The 21,808-nt window shown below is 37.5% G+C and overlaps 1 protein-coding gene across 2 annotated transcripts in view; it reads left to right on the top strand.

Annotated features, from left to right (window-relative positions):
* The window catches only part of STK39 (serine/threonine kinase 39), a 113,585-nt gene that overhangs the window by 38,311 nt on the left and 53,466 nt on the right, over positions 1-21,808 (top strand). For both annotated transcript variants that reach the window (XM_072874968.1, XM_072874967.1), the window contains exons 6-10: positions 1,634-1,743; positions 1,839-1,940; positions 2,152-2,285; positions 5,652-5,700; positions 5,807-5,872. In XM_072874968.1, coding sequence (XP_072731069.1) covers positions 1,634-1,743; positions 1,839-1,940; positions 2,152-2,285; positions 5,652-5,700; positions 5,807-5,872 — 461 coding nt within the window. The remainder of the gene's footprint in view (positions 1-1,633; positions 1,744-1,838; positions 1,941-2,151; positions 2,286-5,651; positions 5,701-5,806; positions 5,873-21,808) is intronic.

The raw sequence follows: 21,808 nt of genomic DNA, 5'->3' as shown, positions 1-21,808 counted from the left end.
TGTGAAAGCTATGTCTGGGATGGGAAATTAAAGTCTTGTTGTTATTGAGTAGCTATCAAAGCATTCTTTCTCTCTGTAAACATACAATGGTGTTTGACTAGTATTATAGTGAAATGTTCATTTGACTTAAATACTCATCACGTCTTTCTCGGTGAGGTGTTGCAATATTTCATTTTGAAGCTTATGCAAGTAGAGATTTTATTTAGTTTCTAGGTTGGGTTTTGTTTTTCTTTTTCATTGTCCCCCCTCACCCATTTGTATTTGCTGTTTGTTATCCTTTTCAGAATTAATGTTATGTTAATAGGGAAAAACAGCAGTAGGGGAGCAAAGGTTAAATCAGGATTTTAGCTGTGTATCTCAGTTCCTGAAAGGACCTGTAAACAGTTGTCCAATGCAAACTATTTATCTTTGGTACTAAAAGGACATCAATTTTTTCCATCTCTCTCCTTTATTTATGCATTTATTTATTTATTTTTGATTTATACCTATTCAGCTTTTCCTTATATGCAATAGTTCCTCTTCAGAAAACTGTCACTAATACCAGCATTGATTTTTAGGGCACTAAAAACTTAGAAGCAGGTATTTCTGAGGCTGTTCATGCTTTTCAGGAATACAAACAAAACCTGTCTATTCTATGACTTACGGATTTTGGAGAAAAAAATGCTTTTTTATTCATCATGCAGGCTGCAGGGAAAATTGAAGAATATTGCTTGAAGCTTCCTCCTTACTTGTCTACTGTATTTCTGTGTGTTTTAGCAACGTAGAAGAGGTCCAGAATTTGAGTCTGTGATGCTTAATGGTTGTTTAGTGGAACATAATGATAAAACTACATTTTCTGTAGTTAATGATTTCCCCCCCAACCTTAAAATCAGGGAACAATAGGAAAACAGTAGGAAAATAAAAATTGAAGTAGGTCTATAGTAAACTACTTGATTTCAGTATAACTGGATTGTAAATAGCACAGTCTAAAATACTCTTCATATAGCTCCATTCAAAATGACAGTATTTCTCCATACATTGGTAATCTGCTCTTCTTTCTTCCATTTATCCCGTACCTCTCCCATACAGCTGTCACTGATGTAGTAACAGGTTAACAGAACACTAAGGTTTTTTGCTATTTTGGAATTTGGGAAAAACTGTTCATGTCATAGTCTACTATTAAATATATATCGTTGATCACTTTGCTGATTATCTTTGATTTGTCAAATCTCCATAAGTATTTAAGTTACATATAGTATTCCCTCTTGTTCAAATTGCATTCAAATTTTAGTAGCTATACAGAAGTAGCGTCTTATCTTTGAACAACAACAGATACAAACCCTTCAAACCTTGGCTCAAAATGCACATTTGAAAACATTAAGTGACAGATGTACTGGAGTCCTTTGTAACCATATTCAGGAAGACATACTAGGAGGTTAAATTTGAGGGTGTCCTAGTGCAGATCTCCCAGATAAAACTCTACCATCTATTCTGTAGCATTTGAAGAAGAGTGTGTCATGAAATGAAGGTAAGCTTTGCAATGGAGAGTTTCTGTAGGTAGACCTTTATGAATTGGCTTCATTTTTAAAGTGTAAAACTTCTGCTTTTTTATTGGTAGTTTAACAGATTTCAACTTTCTTTTCCCCCTTCTCAGATTTTGGCGTTAGTGCATTTTTAGCAACGGGAGGTGATGTTACTCGTAACAAAGTAAGGAAAACATTTGTTGGTACTCCATGTTGGATGGCCCCTGAAGTAATGGAGCAGGTATTCCTAATGTTAACAAAATAAATATTTTCAGTCTTTAATTTTTGGAACTTGAGACATCACCACCTTGTTTTTCCTTTCTGATTCTGTTCCAGGTGCGAGGTTACGACTTCAAGGCTGATATGTGGAGTTTTGGGATAACAGCCATTGAGTTAGCAACAGGAGCAGCACCTTATCACAAATACCCTCCTATGAAAGTAACAATCACTTTGTATTACTTAACACTTTGTATTACTTAATACTGTTAGCTGTATTATTAATGCTGCTAGGTAGTTAGCACTACTTCATTTTCAATGGCAACTCAAGATATCTAAATATATGTATCCTGTAGAATATTTATTCTCTTTTAATTTCTACATGTTTTGAATTGATTTTGCTTACAGTACCTCTTTTTTGGGTTTACTGTAGGTGTTAATGCTGACACTTCAAAATGACCCTCCCACTTTAGAGACAGGCGTAGAGGACAAGGAGATGATGAAAAAGTATGGCAAATCCTTTAGAAAACTAATTTCATTATGCCTTCAAAAAGATCCTTCCAAAAGGTAGGTCATTATTGCCATGTACAGTGGAATTATTTTTTTAAATATACAGACTACTTAAAGTTCAAGTGTTTAAACATAATTTTTAAGTGTATGGTTTGAATTTTGTAACTAGCAGCCTTCAGTCATCTACATCTGGGGAGAAGAAATTGCCTTTTAATGTTCGCTTAAGTTTTCTTCTGGGTTGCTAACCTAATTTATTTATATTTAAATATACTATTGAATTAAAATCTGATCAAACAAAAGCCCTTGCTCTACATCTTAATTTCTCATCTGAGGCAAGATATAAATCTTGATATTGTGCATAAGTCTAACAAGACTGTTCAGATTGATCAGATAGAACTGTTGGTAACCAAACATATCAGTCTCTTGGCCTTTAAAATAAATAAATAAAAATAATGTTATGCTGATTTTCCTCATTTTGTGACATAAACTTAGTATTTCCTTTAACTTGGATATTTCCAGAGAAAATTACTTATTAAGAGATATTCGTTTTTTACTGTAAAGTTAGGGGCTCCAAGCTTGTTTAGAGTTTTCCTCATGTTTATGTGTAGGCAATTGCATGTCATGTATCTTTGTGATTCGTTCTTTCTTGCTATGTTTTGTGAATGGGATAGCCAAGATGATGAAAACATTGAACATCTATTCCAAAACCATTGCTGAGGTCCCAAGTTCCCAGAACGATTAATTTATTTATCCTTTATTCATTTTTATGCAGACCCATTTTTGTAGGTTTCTTTTGCTGAAGAGTTGAAGGAGGCACATTCTAATTAACATTATTTCCTAAGGGTATTGAATATATTCACTTTTTTGAAAAGTTTCAGAGCTGATATTTCTGGGGAAAAAAAGATTGTTCTGAGAGAGCAATCCTGATGGAGTACTGCGTGGGTCTTTTATGGTGTGTACTTCTCTTCGCTGATGCTGTGCTAGCTTAAGTCCAGGATATTGTTGTAGAGAGTCAAGTTGAAAATGTGACAGCAGCAATACTAGAGAACAAATACAATTAAGAAAAAGGATTACGTGGCAACATCTTTATTCTTGAAATCCTTCAAATTCTTTTTTTCACTGATGGATCATTTATGTACTGTTTTCAGATTCCCAAACCCCTTACAATGGGTGGTCTTAGTAGCTAGTCCTGATGCTTTAAGCTTAGCTCTGCAGTTTGGCTGCTTACAAAGAAGAACGAAATGTGTTCTGGATAATCTAGCTGCTTTTTGTTTCCAGTGTCCAGCAATTTTCAGGGCAAGATTAAATTGGTGTGAAAACATGAGAAGTAAATAGTTAAAATGGTTTTCCTTCTCTCCTTGAATACATAGTGCTGAGCTACCTGATCTGTAGTTACGACATCAGTGTTGAAACGTTAGGGTTTAAACTAATTACACTAATTTATTACACTGATACTTAAACACATGCAATATCTTCATACTCAGAATTTCCTTGAATTGAACAATTAGACCAGCAGATAGGTGATTAGATCTGTGTGCTAGTTACTCTAACCGAGGAGTGAGCATCCTTATGTTGTGGGGTCATCGCTATTTTTTATGTTTCTCCCAAGCCAGGACTTAATTTTGCAGAGAGATACCTCCATAGTTGTCATGTCAATTGTGGGAGAAGTGCCTGCTCTTAGTGGCAAATTCTAGGACTGGCATTGCACTGTTGTTGTCTCAGACCATGATGTTTTTCTTGTGGGGATCTGTGTGTGGGTGTTTCTCTCTCTCTCCCCAGTGCCAAGGATGCTGCTTACAGTCCTCAGCTGCAACTCACTGCCGCAGCCTGTGTGGAAAACAGGCCCAGAAAGCATGTCCAGACCAGTTCAGAAGTGTCTGGCATAATTAATCGTAGAGGAATGGAGAACACTAGTTTGGATAAAACTTTACTAAGACTCTAGCTTTTAACTGTTCATATCCCTGTTATGAGATGTGATGGTACTGGATCAGTGAAACTTGTTTTAAAGTTAAGAGTTAATTTGAGCTAGAACTTTAAAACTTTGACACAGAAGCTGATTTTTTTTTTTTTTTTTAAACATTCCCCTTTTTGCTCATCCAAGGTTTATGTGTGAATTACTGCTAAGCCTGATGGTCTCCACAGTACCACTACTAAGAACTCCTTTATTGTAGAGTTTGGTGCTTTGGAGGGGAAGAAAAATAAGTGCTGTGTGGAGCTACTGTCTGTGTCTAAATTGGATGCTTTTTGTTGATATCAGGAGTTGTTTCATTATTTCTAGCGGGAGTGAACTGATACGTACATACACACTACTTACTACTTCTCTTTTCTTCACTTACTCTTCAGATGTGTCCTCAGAGAAATAAACTAGTTCAGATTTGGGGTTTTTTTTGAGACCAAAATTTTCTGAATTGAAGCTTTCCACTGTCTTATCTAGTTTGTGCTATATCCAATCTCTTGCTTTAATTCAAATGGAAAACTATAGCAGATGTTGCTTCTGTTCATTTAGAAATGATGAATCTTGGAGATTTTGTCTTTCCTAAATTTAGCCCTGTCAATTAGTCTTGAATAGTGGTATGGGCTCCTAATGGAAAGGATGAAAAGAACCTGGAGGATTTTATTTCATTCCAAGAGATGCTTCGCTTTCTCTCCAAAGTCTTCTTCAGTACCAGAGTCAGGCTTTGGCTAGATAAGTAGCTCTTTAGATCCCTGAAGCTAGGGGAGACAAATCCTGCTGTTGGAATCACTTCGGTAGCTGTGCGATTGTGATTATCTGTTGAAAACATCAAAAATATAAACTTGACAATGATGGGAAGAAAGAGACTTGGAACAGAACTGCAAGTAAAAGTGAAATGTCTAGGTTTTGACCTTACAACTGTTGCTTTGAATTTTATTTGTCTGTTTGGTGGGAAGATGCTCCTGATGACTCTCTTTTTGGTTTATACATCATGTTAATAGTATCAGTATAGTTTCTTGTGAATACCTGCTGACATCAACGAAGTAAAAGAATGCCAGTAGCAGGTATTGATACTACTGTTTGGAAAATGTAATTATTCTTTTATTGCTGTGGAGCAAAGTTCAATTGCATTCATAGAGTCACTTGGGGAAGAACATGATACCCGACTCTTTTTTTGTTTGTTTGTTTGGAGAGTAAAATGCATTTGTGTTGAAAGAAAAAGGGGGAAAATTGGCAACGTAGAGACTGATTTTTTTTTTTTTTTTGGATATTTTTACCGTAGGGAGGCTTAGTTTTTTCATGTGTGGTAAGTGAGTACGTGTGAATTAATTCAGTAGCTATTATCATTCATTCCCCATTCATACAGTACTAATTCAGAAGTGTTAGAGACGTACCATTTAACTAACGTCTTGTACTGTATTCAGAGAGGGGTCTTTGTTTTCTGTTCTAATTTATTATTGATCTTTCAGGCCCACAGCAGCAGAACTTTTAAAATGCAAATTTTTCCAGAAAGCCAAGGTAAAACGTTTAACCCTACGAGTAAATTTTGCTCTGCCTTAAAATCTACATGAAATTTCTTCTTTCCTTGTATTGATTTTTAACTTACCAAATGTTGGTTTTGCAGAATAGAGAATACCTGATTGAAAAGCTTCTCACTAGAACGCCTAATATAGCACAAAGAGCAAAAAAGGTGAGTGTATTCACATCTTTTTCTTGACTGGTATGCAAGAGAAAGCAGGGACTGTTCAGTTGCCTTACATTTTAGTTAACTGACTGAGCCATTCTTTTATGCAGTCCTTCAAAGACTATGACTGTTGAATGAATGGTTTCTGCAGCCTAGCTTTCTCCAGGGAGCGCTGGGGCATTTTTACTTCCTTTCTGGCCTTGCCAAAATGATATATGGTATTTGTCATCATACATGATAAGATTTTTTCCCACTCCATTTTAGAAAGCTACAAGTGAAATGGTTGTGCAAATAGAAAGTGATCTGTGAGCATATAGGTTCATAACTGCAGAATTCATATCTTCATTGGTAACCTAGAGAAAGGGTGAAGATACTATAAATGGTATTTATTGAGGACTACCTGGTTGTTTGGATTATTTCAAATGTGATGCCCAAATGTATGACAGTCAGGTCCAACCTCTGCAAAAGTGCTGCTGAGTTATTCAGACTAGTGGAGCCTTATCCTACAGGTGATGGAGTTAAACCCACAGCTATGGCATATGCTGGTCTTTCTGTGTTGCCTTTGGCACTTGTGTAAATGAGCTTACCAGGTCATGTGCAGCAGAACTAAAAAAAAAAAATAATTCTTAACAAGTAAGTATTTTAAAACTTAAGTATGAAGCAAGCTACTGTTCATAAGAGCTAATAAAGAGGAATGAATGTAGACTCTTGCTTGTTGTGTGTGCGAAATTATGGAACTCCCTTTCTGTGGTGACTTAACTCACCATGTCTCTTCAGTATGAGGAACCAGGTTGGTGATTGCTGAGCCTCTGCAGGTGACAGTGTGCTGAGTCCAGCTTTCTGAAAGCAGGCTTTCTGGGAGGATGTTTCGAGGGGGGCACTTCAGGAAAGGAACTGTTTCAGCCTTTGTTGGCACATCAGTTAGGCTTCAGTTACCTGGACTGGCACTTGAAAGATTTTCTGTTCTCTTTGGGAGTGTCGGTTTGGCAAAATTCTACAACACTGAATTGTTCCTACAGCTGGTGGCCTATACTTGGAAGAGGCTGTCAGTAAGATCTGAATGCTTTAAGTTCCTTCCAATCTTCATTTAGGTGGAAGTAATTGGGGAAATCAGTGGCAATGATGGGGCTTTGTGAGACGCTGGAGTAGAAAGCTGGAATGAGAGGACTTGTAGAAGGGGTAGTGTGCCGAGCAGGTTAGCATCTGCAAGGTGCAGAGGACGGGTAGGCGTAGTTCAGCGTTTGGCCATGTGGTGGCAGCAATGCCCACATAAAAAAATCATCTAACTGGGGAGACAAATCATAGTCGTTTGTTTTTCATTTTACATTTCGGGCCACACAGGAGTAATTTCGACATGTTCTAGTACCAGCTAGGTTTCTGATAGAGCATGTGCCTCGTGCAATTCATCTCCCAGCTGTGGCCTCAGGTCAACTTTAGGGACTGCATGTTAACTCATACATACAGGTATGTAGACTTATTTCTTTAAATAACTTAGCATCTGGAATTGCAAAATGAATGCAGGGTAGCCTCCCGTACACCATCAGAAATAGTTTTCTGAATGACTTTTTGGACAATTCTTTCTAATTTGGAAGAGGAGTGATTCTTAAGAAATCAAAGCTGTACAGTGCTAGAGACAAATTAATAGGTCTTTTAATTACAGCCTAAATGGAAAAAATATTTAGCTTTTAGCTAGTGAAAACACTAAATTATTTATATTTTAAAAGGACACAATATTAAAATTCATCAGGGATTTAAAATTTAATTCACTTGTTACAACTTTGCATGTAGCTGCTGTTTTAAGATACCATAAAATATAAATGTGTTTTAATATTAAAACTGTGGGGTTTTATTTAAAAAAGCTTGTGTAAGTAGAGTTTGGTTGCTGAACCATTAACATGTAAAATGTCTAAGAGGTCACTCTTGGAAGAAGTAACCCCTGTAATGGAAAAAAGAATGTCACTAGGGCAAGAGATGGGAAGGAGCTGGTGTCATCACTGCTTAAATTATCTTCTGTAGCACTCCGTGTGAAATGCCTATAACTAACGATCTGTAGCACCCCTGCTAGCACAGATGTCAGATCTGCCCTGCAGTAATTTAATTTTTCTTGCATTTACCACAGGTATAATTACTTTGCCTTTTTGCCCAGAACTCCAGCCTCAGTTTAGTTTTAACTTTAAACTCTTTTCTTTTGACATAGTGTTCTCATGTTTTGCTTCTGCCTTTACAGCTTATACTTGGCAACTGTTTTGACTAAATATGAGTTCAGGTCTGTTTGTGAAATCCTGAAAGCAGGTACACGTGGTCTTGTATGTGTGAGGAAAACATTTGATGCTGTAAAGATGTGTCCTATTTTAAAACCCAATTTGATATTTAAACACCACCTACATTGTGTGTTTACAATACTGTTTAACATCAGAGTTGTAAACTACATCTTTGTGCTCATATTCCCTCGGTCTCAGGGTTTCTTTATTTGCTTTTACTTCTGTTAATTTTGAAATGATGCCCTTCTTCCTGGCCCTATCCTAGTAATTAAGGATAACACTGAAACAATTCTGGACTTGACTTGCCCAGGAGGAGCACATCTTCCCTCTTCCTGTGCAGAACCTGCTTAAGTATATACCGGCACTGATCCACAGAAATGAGTGTTACACCATGTAACTTCTTACTGGCAATTCTGGCTTTCATTAATGTGACTAGTCACTTGTGAGAGCATTGCTGGTGTCAAGAAGAACTGGAGAAAAGACTGTGGTGAATGGTCTGAGCTCAGTGTGGTCTGGTAAGCAGGGACATGCTCTGAGGCCGTACTTTTGTCATTGATAGAAACATGAGAGCCCTGACTGCAGCCTCTGCCTTGTTAGGTGGTGTGATGGCAGGGCAGCCTGTCCTGCCCTGCCTGGATCAGGGCTGTGTACACCCCTGTTATACAACAGCTTAGCAAGAGTTTAGATACACTATTTATTAACATGTGTTGAAGTAGTTTTAATTTTTAATTGAATGCTAAGTCATTTCATTTGTGATTAGAATTGCTATATTGGAATTTAGGAAATTTGAAACAGCTTCCAGAATTCCACAGTCAGTTTTGAAATCTTGTCACACTAAAAAATTAATTATAACTGTAAGTACTCTGTATGTCCAAAGGCCGTGGGTCAACTTTGTGCTTTTATAATCCTGTTTCTTTAATTTTGAAAATCTGGTGCATGACTGCCACTTTTACAAAGTGAACAGGGAAGAACATGTATCTGCATTTCATTTTATTGCTCTCTGAAGTGCTGCTAGTAAAAAAAAAAAATAAAAATATGAGTAATAATTGGGCTTGAATTCTATTTTTGGGGAGGTGGTATTGCTCTGTGCTGTTAATAGAAGCTCTTTAGAGGTCAGAGTTGTAAGTTACTTGGAAAAACCTGTGACAGCATGAAGAGATGATTAGTGTGAGTGATATCAGTTTTTATTAAAACTTCAGTAGAAATACCCTTACTGATGGTTTAGAATTCTAGGTCTGCAGTACAGCTAATTTAGGGAAATGATCATGTTACCTTATAGAAGAAATAAACATTCCCCTGCATTTAATGGGGAAAATATCGTTAGATCCCAGATTTCTTGGACAGCTCTAACAGCATGATTGCACCTCAGCAAGACATACATATGCAACATTTCCTTGTTTCAGTAATGGATTTAATCTGATAGATACACCTCACCAATGATGGGTGTTAGTACAGCTGGACTCCAGACCTTTTGAAAAGCAGAGTGACATTAGTTTGAGCTCAGATTATTAATAAAAATGTATATTAATTGCTATGATTCTTTACACTTTAGGAAATGCTTATTTCATTAATGCTGATGTATAAAGAGAAGGGATGTGCTATACTGGAACACTTTTTCTGGAAAAGAGCAGCTGAACTATAAGTATGTACTTGGCAAGACTTTGTGTGTGTGTGTGGGGCCTCCATCGCAGAGGATTAATTGTTCACTTTACCCAGAACACTGCTACAAATGAAAAAAATAGTGGAACTGTTTTTATATTGTTGGATATTACTAGAAAAAATAGAGGAGAAACTGGCATTCAGACCATGTTGGGTTTTTTGTTTATTTTCAATAAGTTGTTAGAAGTAAAACTTAATGGAAACACTTTTTCCATAAAATGTAAATTTCACAAGAATTCACATAATCAAAAAGCAGTGCCTGTGTTAGTGCGTGGTAGTAGAAGTGGAAAGAAGCACACACATGCAGTTGCATCAGCTTTGTTTTAACATTTCAGATAAAGGGAAAAGATTGCTGTCAGCATGTCTGCCAGGTGTACTTAAATGCAGTTGTGCTATAAGATACAAGGAACTTCATACAGTATATGGGTTTGTCCATTCTTTCTTTCATAGGGTGCTTTTACCATCTGTAGAGAGTTTGTGAGGTTGGATTTTGTGCCCTCTCAAATGGAGCTAATCTAGTACAGAATAGGTGAGCTTTAAAACAAACTATGGAATAGGTGGCTCAGTTGAGTGTCTGTTCTGCTTCAGATGGCCATAAGCATCTCTACAATAACTTGTATTACTTGTTTTGGTAAGGTTTAAAAGCTCACACATGATTCATCTTAATCATTAAAAAGTAACCCTCTCCCGTATTGGATAGTGTTTTCCAGTTCATGGGCTATCATGATTCACCTTCAGAACACCAACGTTCATCTGGTGGATGAGACACTGTCTCTTGTGTAACAGCATTGATCTGCTCATTAGCTAATGTTGTGTTCGTGACCTGTTGACTTGTTCAAACATGTCTAGAACACGGACTAACATGAGGTTGGTGTATAATGAGAACGTTTCTGATTAGACCAGTAGCTTTAAATATTTGGCATTTATCTAAGCTGTTGACACTTTCAGTACTGGAGGAGGGTTTCATTACTGTGAAATGCAAGTGTAGTGTATTCTTAAAGGTGCTGTTGAAGGAGTCCTGGTTAAAGAATCAAAGACATGATAAAGGAAGTCCAGGCACGCATGATGCTGGTGGTCAATTCTTTGATCAGGAAGTAAGTCTTGTAACTAGCCAGAAGATAATCCTATTTTATTGTCCTGTTTTTTAATGATTTGGTTTTCTGTCTCTTGCTGAGAATGTGCAGGAGGGTGCTGGTTTTACCTGTTTGCCTTCTAAGAAATGAAGCCTCAAACACTTCACTCGCATGACACCCCAAACCAGGTTGCCTCTCTTGGATTTGAAATGGTGTCCTAAGTGGAAAGAGACTCAATGGAATTAGTTGTTACTAAATCTGTTCCCAAATCAGTATTTTGTCAATGCAGGCAGCCACAGCTGGCTTGCTAGGGTCACCTTAGTGTCACGAGGTTTCCCACTGTGCTCTCTTGAGCAAGGTGGTAGAAGAAGCCTTTCTGCCTGTCTTTGTTCATAAAAGTAACGAGGAGTTTTGGGAGGATGTGGAAGTGTCTGTTACTTGTGATTTTGTACATTTTTGGGAAGTTTGTCAGGAAGGTCATGCGGGGGGATGAGTTACAAAGAGGATTCTGTAAATGCAAGGTAGCTCAGAAGTAGCGTTGCCATCTGTTATCATTTGCTGAAAGACTAATGTAATAGGTATGTGAGAATTTTTGCTTTCCTATGGAGAAGTTAAATATTTAGCCTTCTTAGTTCTAAAAAAAATAAATTGCAGGGAGGGGAAAAAAAACCCAAACAAAAGAGCCAACACTCTTTTGAAGTGTTGGGCCAAAACCCAACACTCTGAAGAAAGTGAAAAGTAAATACGTTTTCCTGGTTGGACCTTGTAAAGCTTTTAGAAGTACAACACAAAAAAATAGCATGCCATTTGTTTGGACACTCACCCCGCTGCACTTGTGCTTGATACTGGTGATATTCTTAAAGTTCCTGGGGAGAACTGTAAGGGAAGTACAGGTGTAGCAAGACATCCTTGAGACTGTGCTACCCGGTGGTATTATGGGGGACTTAATTTAGCTGAAAAGTGCTCTTGGCTTAAGAAGTTAAAATTATGGCTGGAGCTGCGAAGTTCAAGGTTTTAAATCAGAACAGGTAGTTTAAGGCTAGCAGAGCAGAAAGATGGACTGGAACAGTAATAGTTTGTATACAGAGCCCAGTTTCTGTTTAGCACTGAAAAGCAGCTCCACGATATTATTCAACCCGTGTATCTGCAGGTAAACGTAAAGTTACATGCTATATGAAGTGAAAGGGGGAAAAACGTCAACTGGATGACAAATATGTGTGCATCCCAGCTGTGCTGTGTGGGAGTCAGAGACAGCAGAGGGCAGCCACAGCTAACGCACAGTGTGGCGAGCAGGGTTCAATGCTTCCTGGGATGTGCAGTCACGCAGGCTGGGAGAGGCTCTAGGTCTGTGATTTTAAATGCTATAGCTTGGTTGAATGCATGCTGCTTCTTGGTATCTAACTAAAATATAAACACTGGGGTTTTATAAAATTTGACTTTATAAAAATTGCAGATTTATGTTCATTATTTTCATGTTCATTTGTAACTTTTTGGAGAACTGCACTTAAATTTTCATTCTGATTGGCTTAATTTTTTTAAAATGTATTGAATAAGCTTAGGTCTCTTTAAAATCTGTGTGGAATGCAGAATGTATATTACAGTAATTTCTCTTATGTGCATAAATAAATGGAAACCTTGTAGAAAATAGAAAAGGGAAGAAATCAGAATTTCACCTTGAAATGGTATTTTCAAGCCTTTGAGCTGGAAAGTAAGTGAAAATCATAGTAAATTCTTCTTTGAATTCTACAGTCGTAGACTATTTTCCTAAATATTCTTTAATGTGACCATACTGCTGGCAGTGAAACCCACCTTATTATGAGTCTTCTACTATTGAGTAATGAAAGCTGTACATGAGGCTGTATTTGTCATCTTTCTTTTCTTCTCTCGTAATTTTAAGCAAGTGAACAGCTTGGATGGTAGAAAAGGATGGTGGAACTGGAAAATGCTGATTATAATAGGAGGATCCAGTGATCCCTCTAACAGAAAGCCTTTTAGTAGTGATTCACCATCATGACGCCCATTCATCTCAGCAGCCAGGAAAGATAACCAGAAGCTCTGAAGATCTGGATCTTTATCTTTCTTCTTCATCTTTCACAGTATCAAGTTACTTTGCCAATTTGCTGTATTTTTGGTTGACTTCCTTTGATTCCTGCAGGTACCTTCTTGGCCTTAGCACCTTAATTTGATTGAGGGGAAGGAGGGGGCCAGGCAGGGAGAAGAAGGAGGGTATAAAAGAGCCTCTCTCTGCATGTATGCATTAGCCACCAAATCATGCCTGATAACCCATTTGGGATTCCTTGTTTTTGAGATGAAGTGTTACTTTTGAGGAACAATGCAACTCCTCTGCACAATTAATTGAAAAGATCCTCCTCAGGACAGGTACACAATCATGCCTGAAAGGACTATTGTTAAAATGTGAATTAAATAATTATTTGCAGTTAATAACACTCAGTAATGAAATTTATGTAGTGGAACTAATAAATGGAGAAATAATGTCTGAAAACCAAAAATCATACTGAATTACTAAACTTGCACATTTGCCACATTACTGGGATTTCTGCAAAAGACTGCAATTTCTCAAAACCAAAATCAGGTTTAAATTTTGGAGCAGAGATAATAAGTATGTTGCAGTATTTATGTAAAACCTCATGGTTTTGGAAAGCAGAATTAGGAGTGCAGGGAATTACCTGCACTTGTAAACAAGATGTTTACATGATAAAATAGTGTCTCTAGTTTGAGCTGCTCCATTTTGCTGTCTCTAAGCAGCATTATCCCAGCAAGAGAAGACTCGGTGAAAGAGTGAAAGGAGGAGGGCTTTGGACAGGGAAACTCCTAGAGTGGGTGGGGAGTTGGTACACTGAGCATCTGTACCCATTTTTCAGCATTTCCTCTAGAGATGTAGGAATGTGCTCCCTCCCCCCTCCCTTCAGCTTTTAATGGCTTTGTTTTCCTCTCACTGATAGCTCCACTGTATTCCATTTCTAAACTGTGAGTTTAGGTAAGATTTCATGGCAGCCTTCTCAATTGATGGCCCTGGGCTCAGGTGTCACACTCATCATCATGTGAGCACGATACTGTTTGTGTTTGGCTATAAAAGCAAACCAGCCTCATAAATATTTGAAGCAAATGGTCTTTGTTGTTGTTGTATTTTTTTTTTTAACCAGATTTATATTCTTTGTTGGCTTGTGCTGTGCTATCCCTTAAAAAAGGGTGCTCTTCAAGTACCAACAGAGAGAGCTGAAGAAGTCCTATTCACTGCAGAATTACCAATCTCCGTTATGCAGTACTCTTTCATGAAAGAAAATGTAATGATCTGACATTTCTTGACTTTAAGTTGCCAGTGTAATTGATTCCAGTAGTGAGTAGAAGTCATAATTTACACAAAAATGGTGAAGATGCCTGTATTTCCAATTCTTAAATGACTTAGGTGCCTTTTCAGTTTTTGCAATACTTTGTGCTGCATTAAGGAGGAAACAAATATTTGCAAGTTTGCATCAGTGACTCATATTTTCCATATTGACTTATTTCATTGAAGGTAATTATAAATGTTCCATAAACATGACATTGCACACTTCAGAGCAAACAATAAATAGCTGCTTTGGAAGGGTGTGCTGGATAGATGTGAATATATATTTTATTTCCAACAGAGATGCAGTTTAAATTTTTGAAGAAAATGATTATGAGATCGAAACATGATTTATGAAAGCTTGACCCCTGAAGTAAATTAAATATTTTTGGCCATTATTCTAATGTGAAATTTTAAATGGGATAACAGTTTCTCTCAGTGTTGCCATGTTTTGCAGACACCATTTGCATTTGACTTGGAATTGAAGAATTCAGTTGGAATTTACTTGGAATTGAAGGATTTGATGTTCCTGGATCGTTCTAGTGAGATAACAGATATATACGCAAGAATATTCTCTGCTCTTGCTTTTACTGACTCAGGACATACAACCCGAAATGCTAATGACACCTCATGTCCTCCCAAAGTAATGTCGCCTTGGAATACTGAAATTCAAACCCTTCAGACTGAGACTTTAGGGCATGGGAGATGTGTACACCAAATAACATGTTTGCTTCCTATGTTCTTGAGTCAAAAAGTTCTGTTTCACATAGGGAATATACATAACAAAAATGTCTAGAGACATTTTTCAGGAACTGCAAAGCCTTAAATCATCTGTGTCCTTCCAGTCAGCAATTTGGACAAAACCTAAGCATGGTTGTGCAATGTAGAGAAGCAATAACAATTAATTTGATGGGGAGTATGAATGGTAACTTTTGCAAATTTTCAGGGTTCAGGACCAGCCTTACCTATCCTTTTCTGCATACATGAATTTTTTCTCCCAGGAAAGTTTCTCTGGCATGTGGTTGTGGGCAGTGAAGTAGAGGACTTGGATCTCTTCATACCATGAAATGTGTAATGCAGCAGACCTCCACAGTTCTTGCAAAGGGAAGGGGCTTATGTCGTCCTGAGTGATGGCTTGCACATCTCAATTTTTATTCTGAGATAAGAGTTTAAGATTACTGTCTGGTCCTGAAAGGCCAGTTGCAGTTATCCCAGAATTAGTTTCTGTGCCAGATTAAATTCTTGCTGTCAAAGCAATGTCTTAGGCCTGCCTGTGCTTTAAAAAAAAAAAAAAAAAAAAGAAAACAACAAACCTAACTAAACAAAAAACCCTGAAAAAGCCAAGTCCCCCCTTTCCTGCATATGAATATGAAAAAATTGAAGTTCTGTCTAACTTCTTTTCCAAGTAGGAGAAAAACAAAGACTAAGAGGAAGAAGAGGAAGGTTTTTTTCCCATTGTATTTGCAGTATACAGAGTGGCTTAAGAGGAGGGGATGCTAATACCAAATTACTGTGGTATCTTAACACCTTTTGAGCTCTACAAAGCAGAAATGCCAGGGTGTTATTTAAGAAAAGCAGTAGTACCTCCCATTAATAATGGTAGTCTGCATAAGTTGTGGTGAGAAAAAACAAGGTTCCCAATTGCATAAAGTACATTCAGGTTTGCAGAATTTTTGTGGCTTGCGTCAGAATAAAAATGAGACTTTGCATTATAATGAACTCAAGGGAATGTAAGAACAGCCAGTAGTGAAGGGATTAGGATGTTCACATGACCTGTGAGACTGGGTTGGATGGGGACTAACCTTCTCTTGAGGAAGTGCCTCAACTCTTGAACAAAGGATGATGTGTACATGTGGGAATTCATGCCCTGTCTCAGACCTCAGATTTTTGTTTTGGTTTGGTTTTTTTGCAAAAACGTGGTTACAGTGTAGGTGTTCTTATGCAAAAGGACTGATGTTCTTTTGCATGAAAATATATTGTAGAAAGTGACTTCTCCATCGTCTGCCTTTTACCTCAAGTGCTAAGCTGTGATTAAATGTGTAACTGTTTTAAGCAAAAGGCTTGTGCCATGATTGGATAAATGTGATGATATGCTGATTTCTTTTGTTGCATTGGAATGCAAATACATGCATAGGTGTGGGGATTGAAATTTGCTTTTTTATGTTGGGAAACATTCAGGAAAGGTTTGCAAGAGGGCTAAAGGTAAAAATTATAAAATCTGATTGCTCTACAGGCTTAAGATCTGTATGGAAGGAACTGGTCTGGGTTTTTTTTGAGAGAAAAATACAAGCAAAATGTTGTGCTAAAACCAAAACTGTGTTCAATAATGTCCTATTTCTCATCATTGTTTTTCCTATAAAATAACTGGCATGGTAACTGGCACTGTAAATAATTCTCATGAAGCTGTATGAGAAGTGAAGCTCCTGGGACTTCTGATTAAAAAAAAAAGGCGGGGGAATTGGGGATGCAAAAAACATGACCTTATCAATTACCAAGTAATATTGGTACTTTAAAGAGTAATTCAGCATATCTGTTCTATAAGAACTTCTGCGATCTGTGTAACGGGGGAGGCCTGTCTCCTATAAGAACCATTACCGCAGTCTAGGGAAAGGTGAAGTTACACAGTGTCAGTTGACTGGTCTTTCTCTTTTCTGCCTGAAAGTCAAATCTGGGCTCTTACTGGGACAGGCTGCAGAAAATGAAAAAGATGAGGTGTCTAAATAACCACCTTGTCATTCCTGCTCTCTGGGCATGTGGGATTGTGTATATCGTGAATACTGTACTAGCAGATGTAGCTGAAGGGCATCAGTGGTAAAATAAAAGACAATTTTATCTCCAGAAAAAGCTAAGCTAGTTGATTTGTTGGACTGCAGTATTTCCAGAAGGATGTTTGTTTAAGAAAAAAAAAAAAAAAAAAAAAGGATTGCCTTCTGTAGATAGGCAAGTGCAAAAAATGGAGAACAGCATTGGCTGTTCTCCAGTTAGAAATGAGTAGGGAGCAGTGTCAGGGTTCCACAAAGACTTTTGCAGATGTGTTTTAAATGGGTGGGATCTACACATTTGTCTCTGTCCAGGAATTTGGGAACAAATTACATTTGGGCTCTAAGTTGCCTATATATGGAGGGCGGCAAGGCACCTTCCATGTTACTGAAATGTTTAATGCTCATTAATGCCATCAATTTTGCTTACACAAATGCATCTTATTTACCATACTTTCAGGTCACCGTACTCTTTCTGTGGAGCAGAGTTAAAAATGTTGTTTTAAATCTACCCAGGACTCCATCCCAAATATTCAATTGCTGGAGACTTCAATAGGAATAGCTTAAATAATTGAGATAGCGGGAAAATCAAGGTTACTAGTTTAGTCGTCTTCCTGTAGAATGAGGAAAAAGACAATAGATGCATAATACTACTCTTACTGAAAGAATGGATTTTTAATGTGGTCTAGATCATGTGCTGTACCATGTATGAACTGCAGTAATGTTTTATGCATGTATGCATTGGTATCCCACAGTGTGTCCTTTTCATGGTTTTTTTTTAAATTAGACACTGAAATAAAATACTAAATCTGTAAGTGGGCCCAGTTCTTTGCTGTTTTGAGTAGTTGTGAATAAGGAAGTAGAAAGATCTTAATATTCAGAAAATGTTCATTCTCTTCCTTGTCACCCTACAAAAATAAACTTGTAAAGAGATTGCAGAAGCAAAAGAACCAGTGATGAATAATAGATTCTTCTTTCCCCAGTCTCTAACATCTACATATAGCAAGCACATCAGTGCCTAGGAGACAACAATTTATGTTTTGCTTCCTTATGCTGTAGCCTGCTTTTCGTCAAGCTTTGGGACATGTGGGCAGCTTCTGCATTCTGATACTGGAGTTCTCTCTGCCAGGCTGGTTTGGGCTAACCTTCGATGGACGGGATTTACAGTTGCCCTTTTTATCTGGTTAAGCAGACATTCTCCTGGAAAGCCGATGCATGCTGTTGTTGTCTGTGAACGTTAACTTATCTGATTCCTACTTTAAAAGGGTGAGAACAAATTGTTCTGTCAGCAGCTTAATTTATTCTTAAATCTTTGTGACTCTGGTGTATACTGGAATAAGCTTTAGCCAGCAACAACATATACAACAACAATAATAGTAATAGGGTGCTTAATATTTTTGTGGTAGTCATGATTTTTTCACTCACTAAATTGTCCAAGCATTCTCTGTTGCAGCTGATGTTCATAATGTCTTTCTTCCACAGCTGTGGTAATGTTGTCAGCGGCTTGTTAAGTTTTTCCTCCTACAAACTGCTTTTGGTTGTAGATTACAATGTTCAGAGCTGCTTTTGTGTTGGGTGCAGTTTAAATGCCAGTCATTCAAATTAATTTTTTATTCCCTGTGTGCTCTTCTGTTTTATGTGAAATATGTTTTCTAGTATGTGGTAATTTGTCTTTGTAAGGCTGAAGGATTTCATTGTTTTCTTTATTAGCTAAAGTTATGATTCAGTTTAGGTCCTATTTTGGAAGGAGCATTTAGGTTTCTAAAACAATAAAACCCAAATTAGAATTGAGCATGTTTTAACTTGTTTCCCTTTCCTTCTGAAATACTTACTAAGAGAGATATAATCCTAGCATAAAGAACTATTGATACTGTGTATTTTGACTAAAGCTGATGGAGAAATTGCATTTGTATAGCTACCATGTGCAATGTAAAAGAACTTCCTCCTTATTTTTGTAGAGATACAAGAAGTTTGCTTCAATTCCATGCTCTGTCTCGGGTTTGCTTTGTGGCTTTGGATAAATCACTTCATTTGTCCACTTCTTTATTTCCTTCCCTAAAATGGGAGGCCTGTAGCAGGTTATCAGGAGTAATATATAGAATATTCTCAACTGCTGTAATCATTGGGGTGAAATGCAAGCACGCTGCCTTTGGTATCAGTCTTCTAGTAGTATCTCAAATGATAACCAGTAATGAAATTCCAAATATTTACAATATTCCAAATACAACCCCTGTTGTATATTCTTGCTAGGAACAGTGTTAAGACTGTTGTTCTTACCTTCCATTTGCCTTTTCTTCCCTGTTCATCCAGCACTTCAGAAATTAGTTTTGGTCCCAGGCTAGTACTGTTTAAGACAACCCTTCTTACGCTAGCTTGTAAGAAAACTGATGAAAGGTCATTTACAATTTGGTTGGAACAAATCAATCTGAAGGAAACTGGATCTGAATGAGAATATGGATTTCAAACTACCTATAGCACTAATTGCTGATGTCATTTGAGGATGAGCATCTGCTCTCATGTTGCTGGACTTTTCTGCCGATTTCAGCAGTGACACAAGAGAGATTGGGAAATTGGACCCAAGTCCACTGACAATTTTAGGCTTGCGTATGGAGGTCTGCAGAGATGTGTTCTCTCCAGCAGGTTGAATCATGAATTTGCAATCAGTATGTCATAATGACAGAAACCATGGATGTAGTTGCCAAATAATGTTTACAGTCTTAAAAATCCCCCCACAGAAAGAAAAGGGGGACATAGAAAGAAGACACTTTTTAACTTTCTATATGTAAACAGCAGGAGTTTGAGATAGCATGAATAAGGAAGAACATAGTGCATTCTTTGAAGGACAGTTCATATGAGGGAAATGCTATACTTGATTGTAAAATAAAATCAGAAGAGAGGTTTGTCTGTTCTCTCTGTCTGTTGTAAAGCATCATTGAATCTCATCGGAAGTTGATAAACAGGGCATGAAGTCCAGGCTTTCTTTGGTTCTTGATTGTATGGTGTCCTTTGAGAGCTATGCAGTATTCATTCCTAAGTTATGTCTTCAAGTCTCCAAGGTAAGCATGGTTTGAACTTAGTTCCTTCTTGTCTTCAGGTAATTCCTTTCCCTCTCAGAGTAATACTAGAAGTTGGGATGAACGGTCTGTCTTGCATACACTTGACATTGTTCATTCACATTAGTTTCCTTTAGCACTTTATTTTGAGGGTACAAAAACTCTTAATGTCCATATTTGTGAAGTATATCTTCAACATACATTTCAAAAAACACTTTTGCTGAGCAGAGCTGGGAGTTGAACTCTGTCAGAAATACAAGAGATTCTTTAAGAGGGACTTGAGATACCCTCTGAGGTGTTCATCATGTTGCATTGTCTCTCTGAATTTCTGTAGGAATATCTTTGCTGTTTGAAAATATCTTGATGATGTTATTGCTGTCTGTGTGATCTCTTCCAATCTGCTGCTGTTTCTATCAGTTTTTCCACGGGTTCCTGCAGTGACCCAGTGAGGCTGAGATTATTGGCAAAGCACAGATGAATACTTTGTGCAGTGGTGAACACAGCTTTCTATAACCTTCCATCAGTAGCCATCTAGTTTATTTTTTAGATAACAGTTGAGTGTTATGTAGGCCATCGAGTCCCCATGAACTCCTCCTCATTTCTGTGTAGCGATTTTTGTGTTGGCCCATTGCAGTGTTTTCATTAACTTTTACAAGCTGCAGCATTTCAAAGAGCAGCTTAAGCTGCCCACTGCCAAAGGAAAGAATTTGTAAGCTTTGCCATGGGGGACTACAGTTTGATGGGAGAAAATGGGATAATCGTTTCCCTCCCTCTCCCCCGATGGGCATACTGTAATGTTTTTGCTGCAAATGCTTGACACCTGAGGCACAGATTCCTGTTGTTGTATTGTGCAATGCGAGTGCTTAACAGGCTACAGTTCAGTACATGTATGTATATAACTATTCTTCAGCAAAATACTTCTGTGTATTGCACACCTGTTCTTGTAAATTGAAAGGAAACAATCAAAACAGTAAAGTATGCGAGAATGTCATCTAGAGAAACACTCCGTTTATTTCGACCCTGATGAAGATGCATTTCTAACAGAACAATTCTGGCACCTGTGCCACTCAGTGATTGCTTATCTTTGTTCCTTTTTTTCCTTTTTTCTTTTCCTCTCCTCACAGGCCTGTTATAATGGCCCTTAGTGTACTTGCTGGGAAAGGTTTTTCCTGTGTTGAAGGTTGTTTAGGACAAAAGGGATATAGAGCTTTACCACACTCTGTGACGAACACTTCAAGAGTAATCCAAAAGGTCAGAAAGACTTGATTGTGATGAAGTGAAAATCTTCTGAAGATTTTAGTGTAGCGACTTGCCAGACCTTTATAAAAATGTGCTCACTTTAATTCTGCGGTGTTTTGTGAGACAGGGAAAAAAAGGTTAGAGCAGAAGATACATTGGTTCCTAGCAAACTAGGACTTGGGGTAGCACAAAAGACAAGTGTTTGGTGGCCAAAGACAAGTGTTTAAGAAGAATCTGTTTCTTTAAGGGACAAAATTGCTTTAATTTTATGCCGTGGTTATCAAAAGGCCTTAGGACTTTTAATGTTATTTAAAGTGTCTTTGTCTTGATAAAGCAAACATAATATGAAAAGATTACTAGAAATTGGAGGAATAGATAAAGTGCTGAAGGGTTGCCTTCACGCTTACTTTTTATTTTCTAAGCAAAGATGTAACTGGTCAATGCTGGAGCTTATTGGTTGGATTGATTATGGCTGTTCTTAAACTCTTACAGATTATCGTAGTCTAATAAACTGTATGAACATTGCAATGGGTGCTGACCCCTACAGCTGAT

Source organism: Ciconia boyciana, chromosome 10 (genome assembly GCF_034638445.1).
Source record: "Ciconia boyciana chromosome 10, ASM3463844v1, whole genome shotgun sequence".
Lineage (NCBI taxonomy): Eukaryota > Metazoa > Chordata > Aves > Ciconiiformes > Ciconiidae > Ciconia > Ciconia boyciana.
The sequence above is the reverse complement of the archived record's forward strand: the minus strand, read 5'-3'. Positions and strand labels throughout refer to the sequence as shown.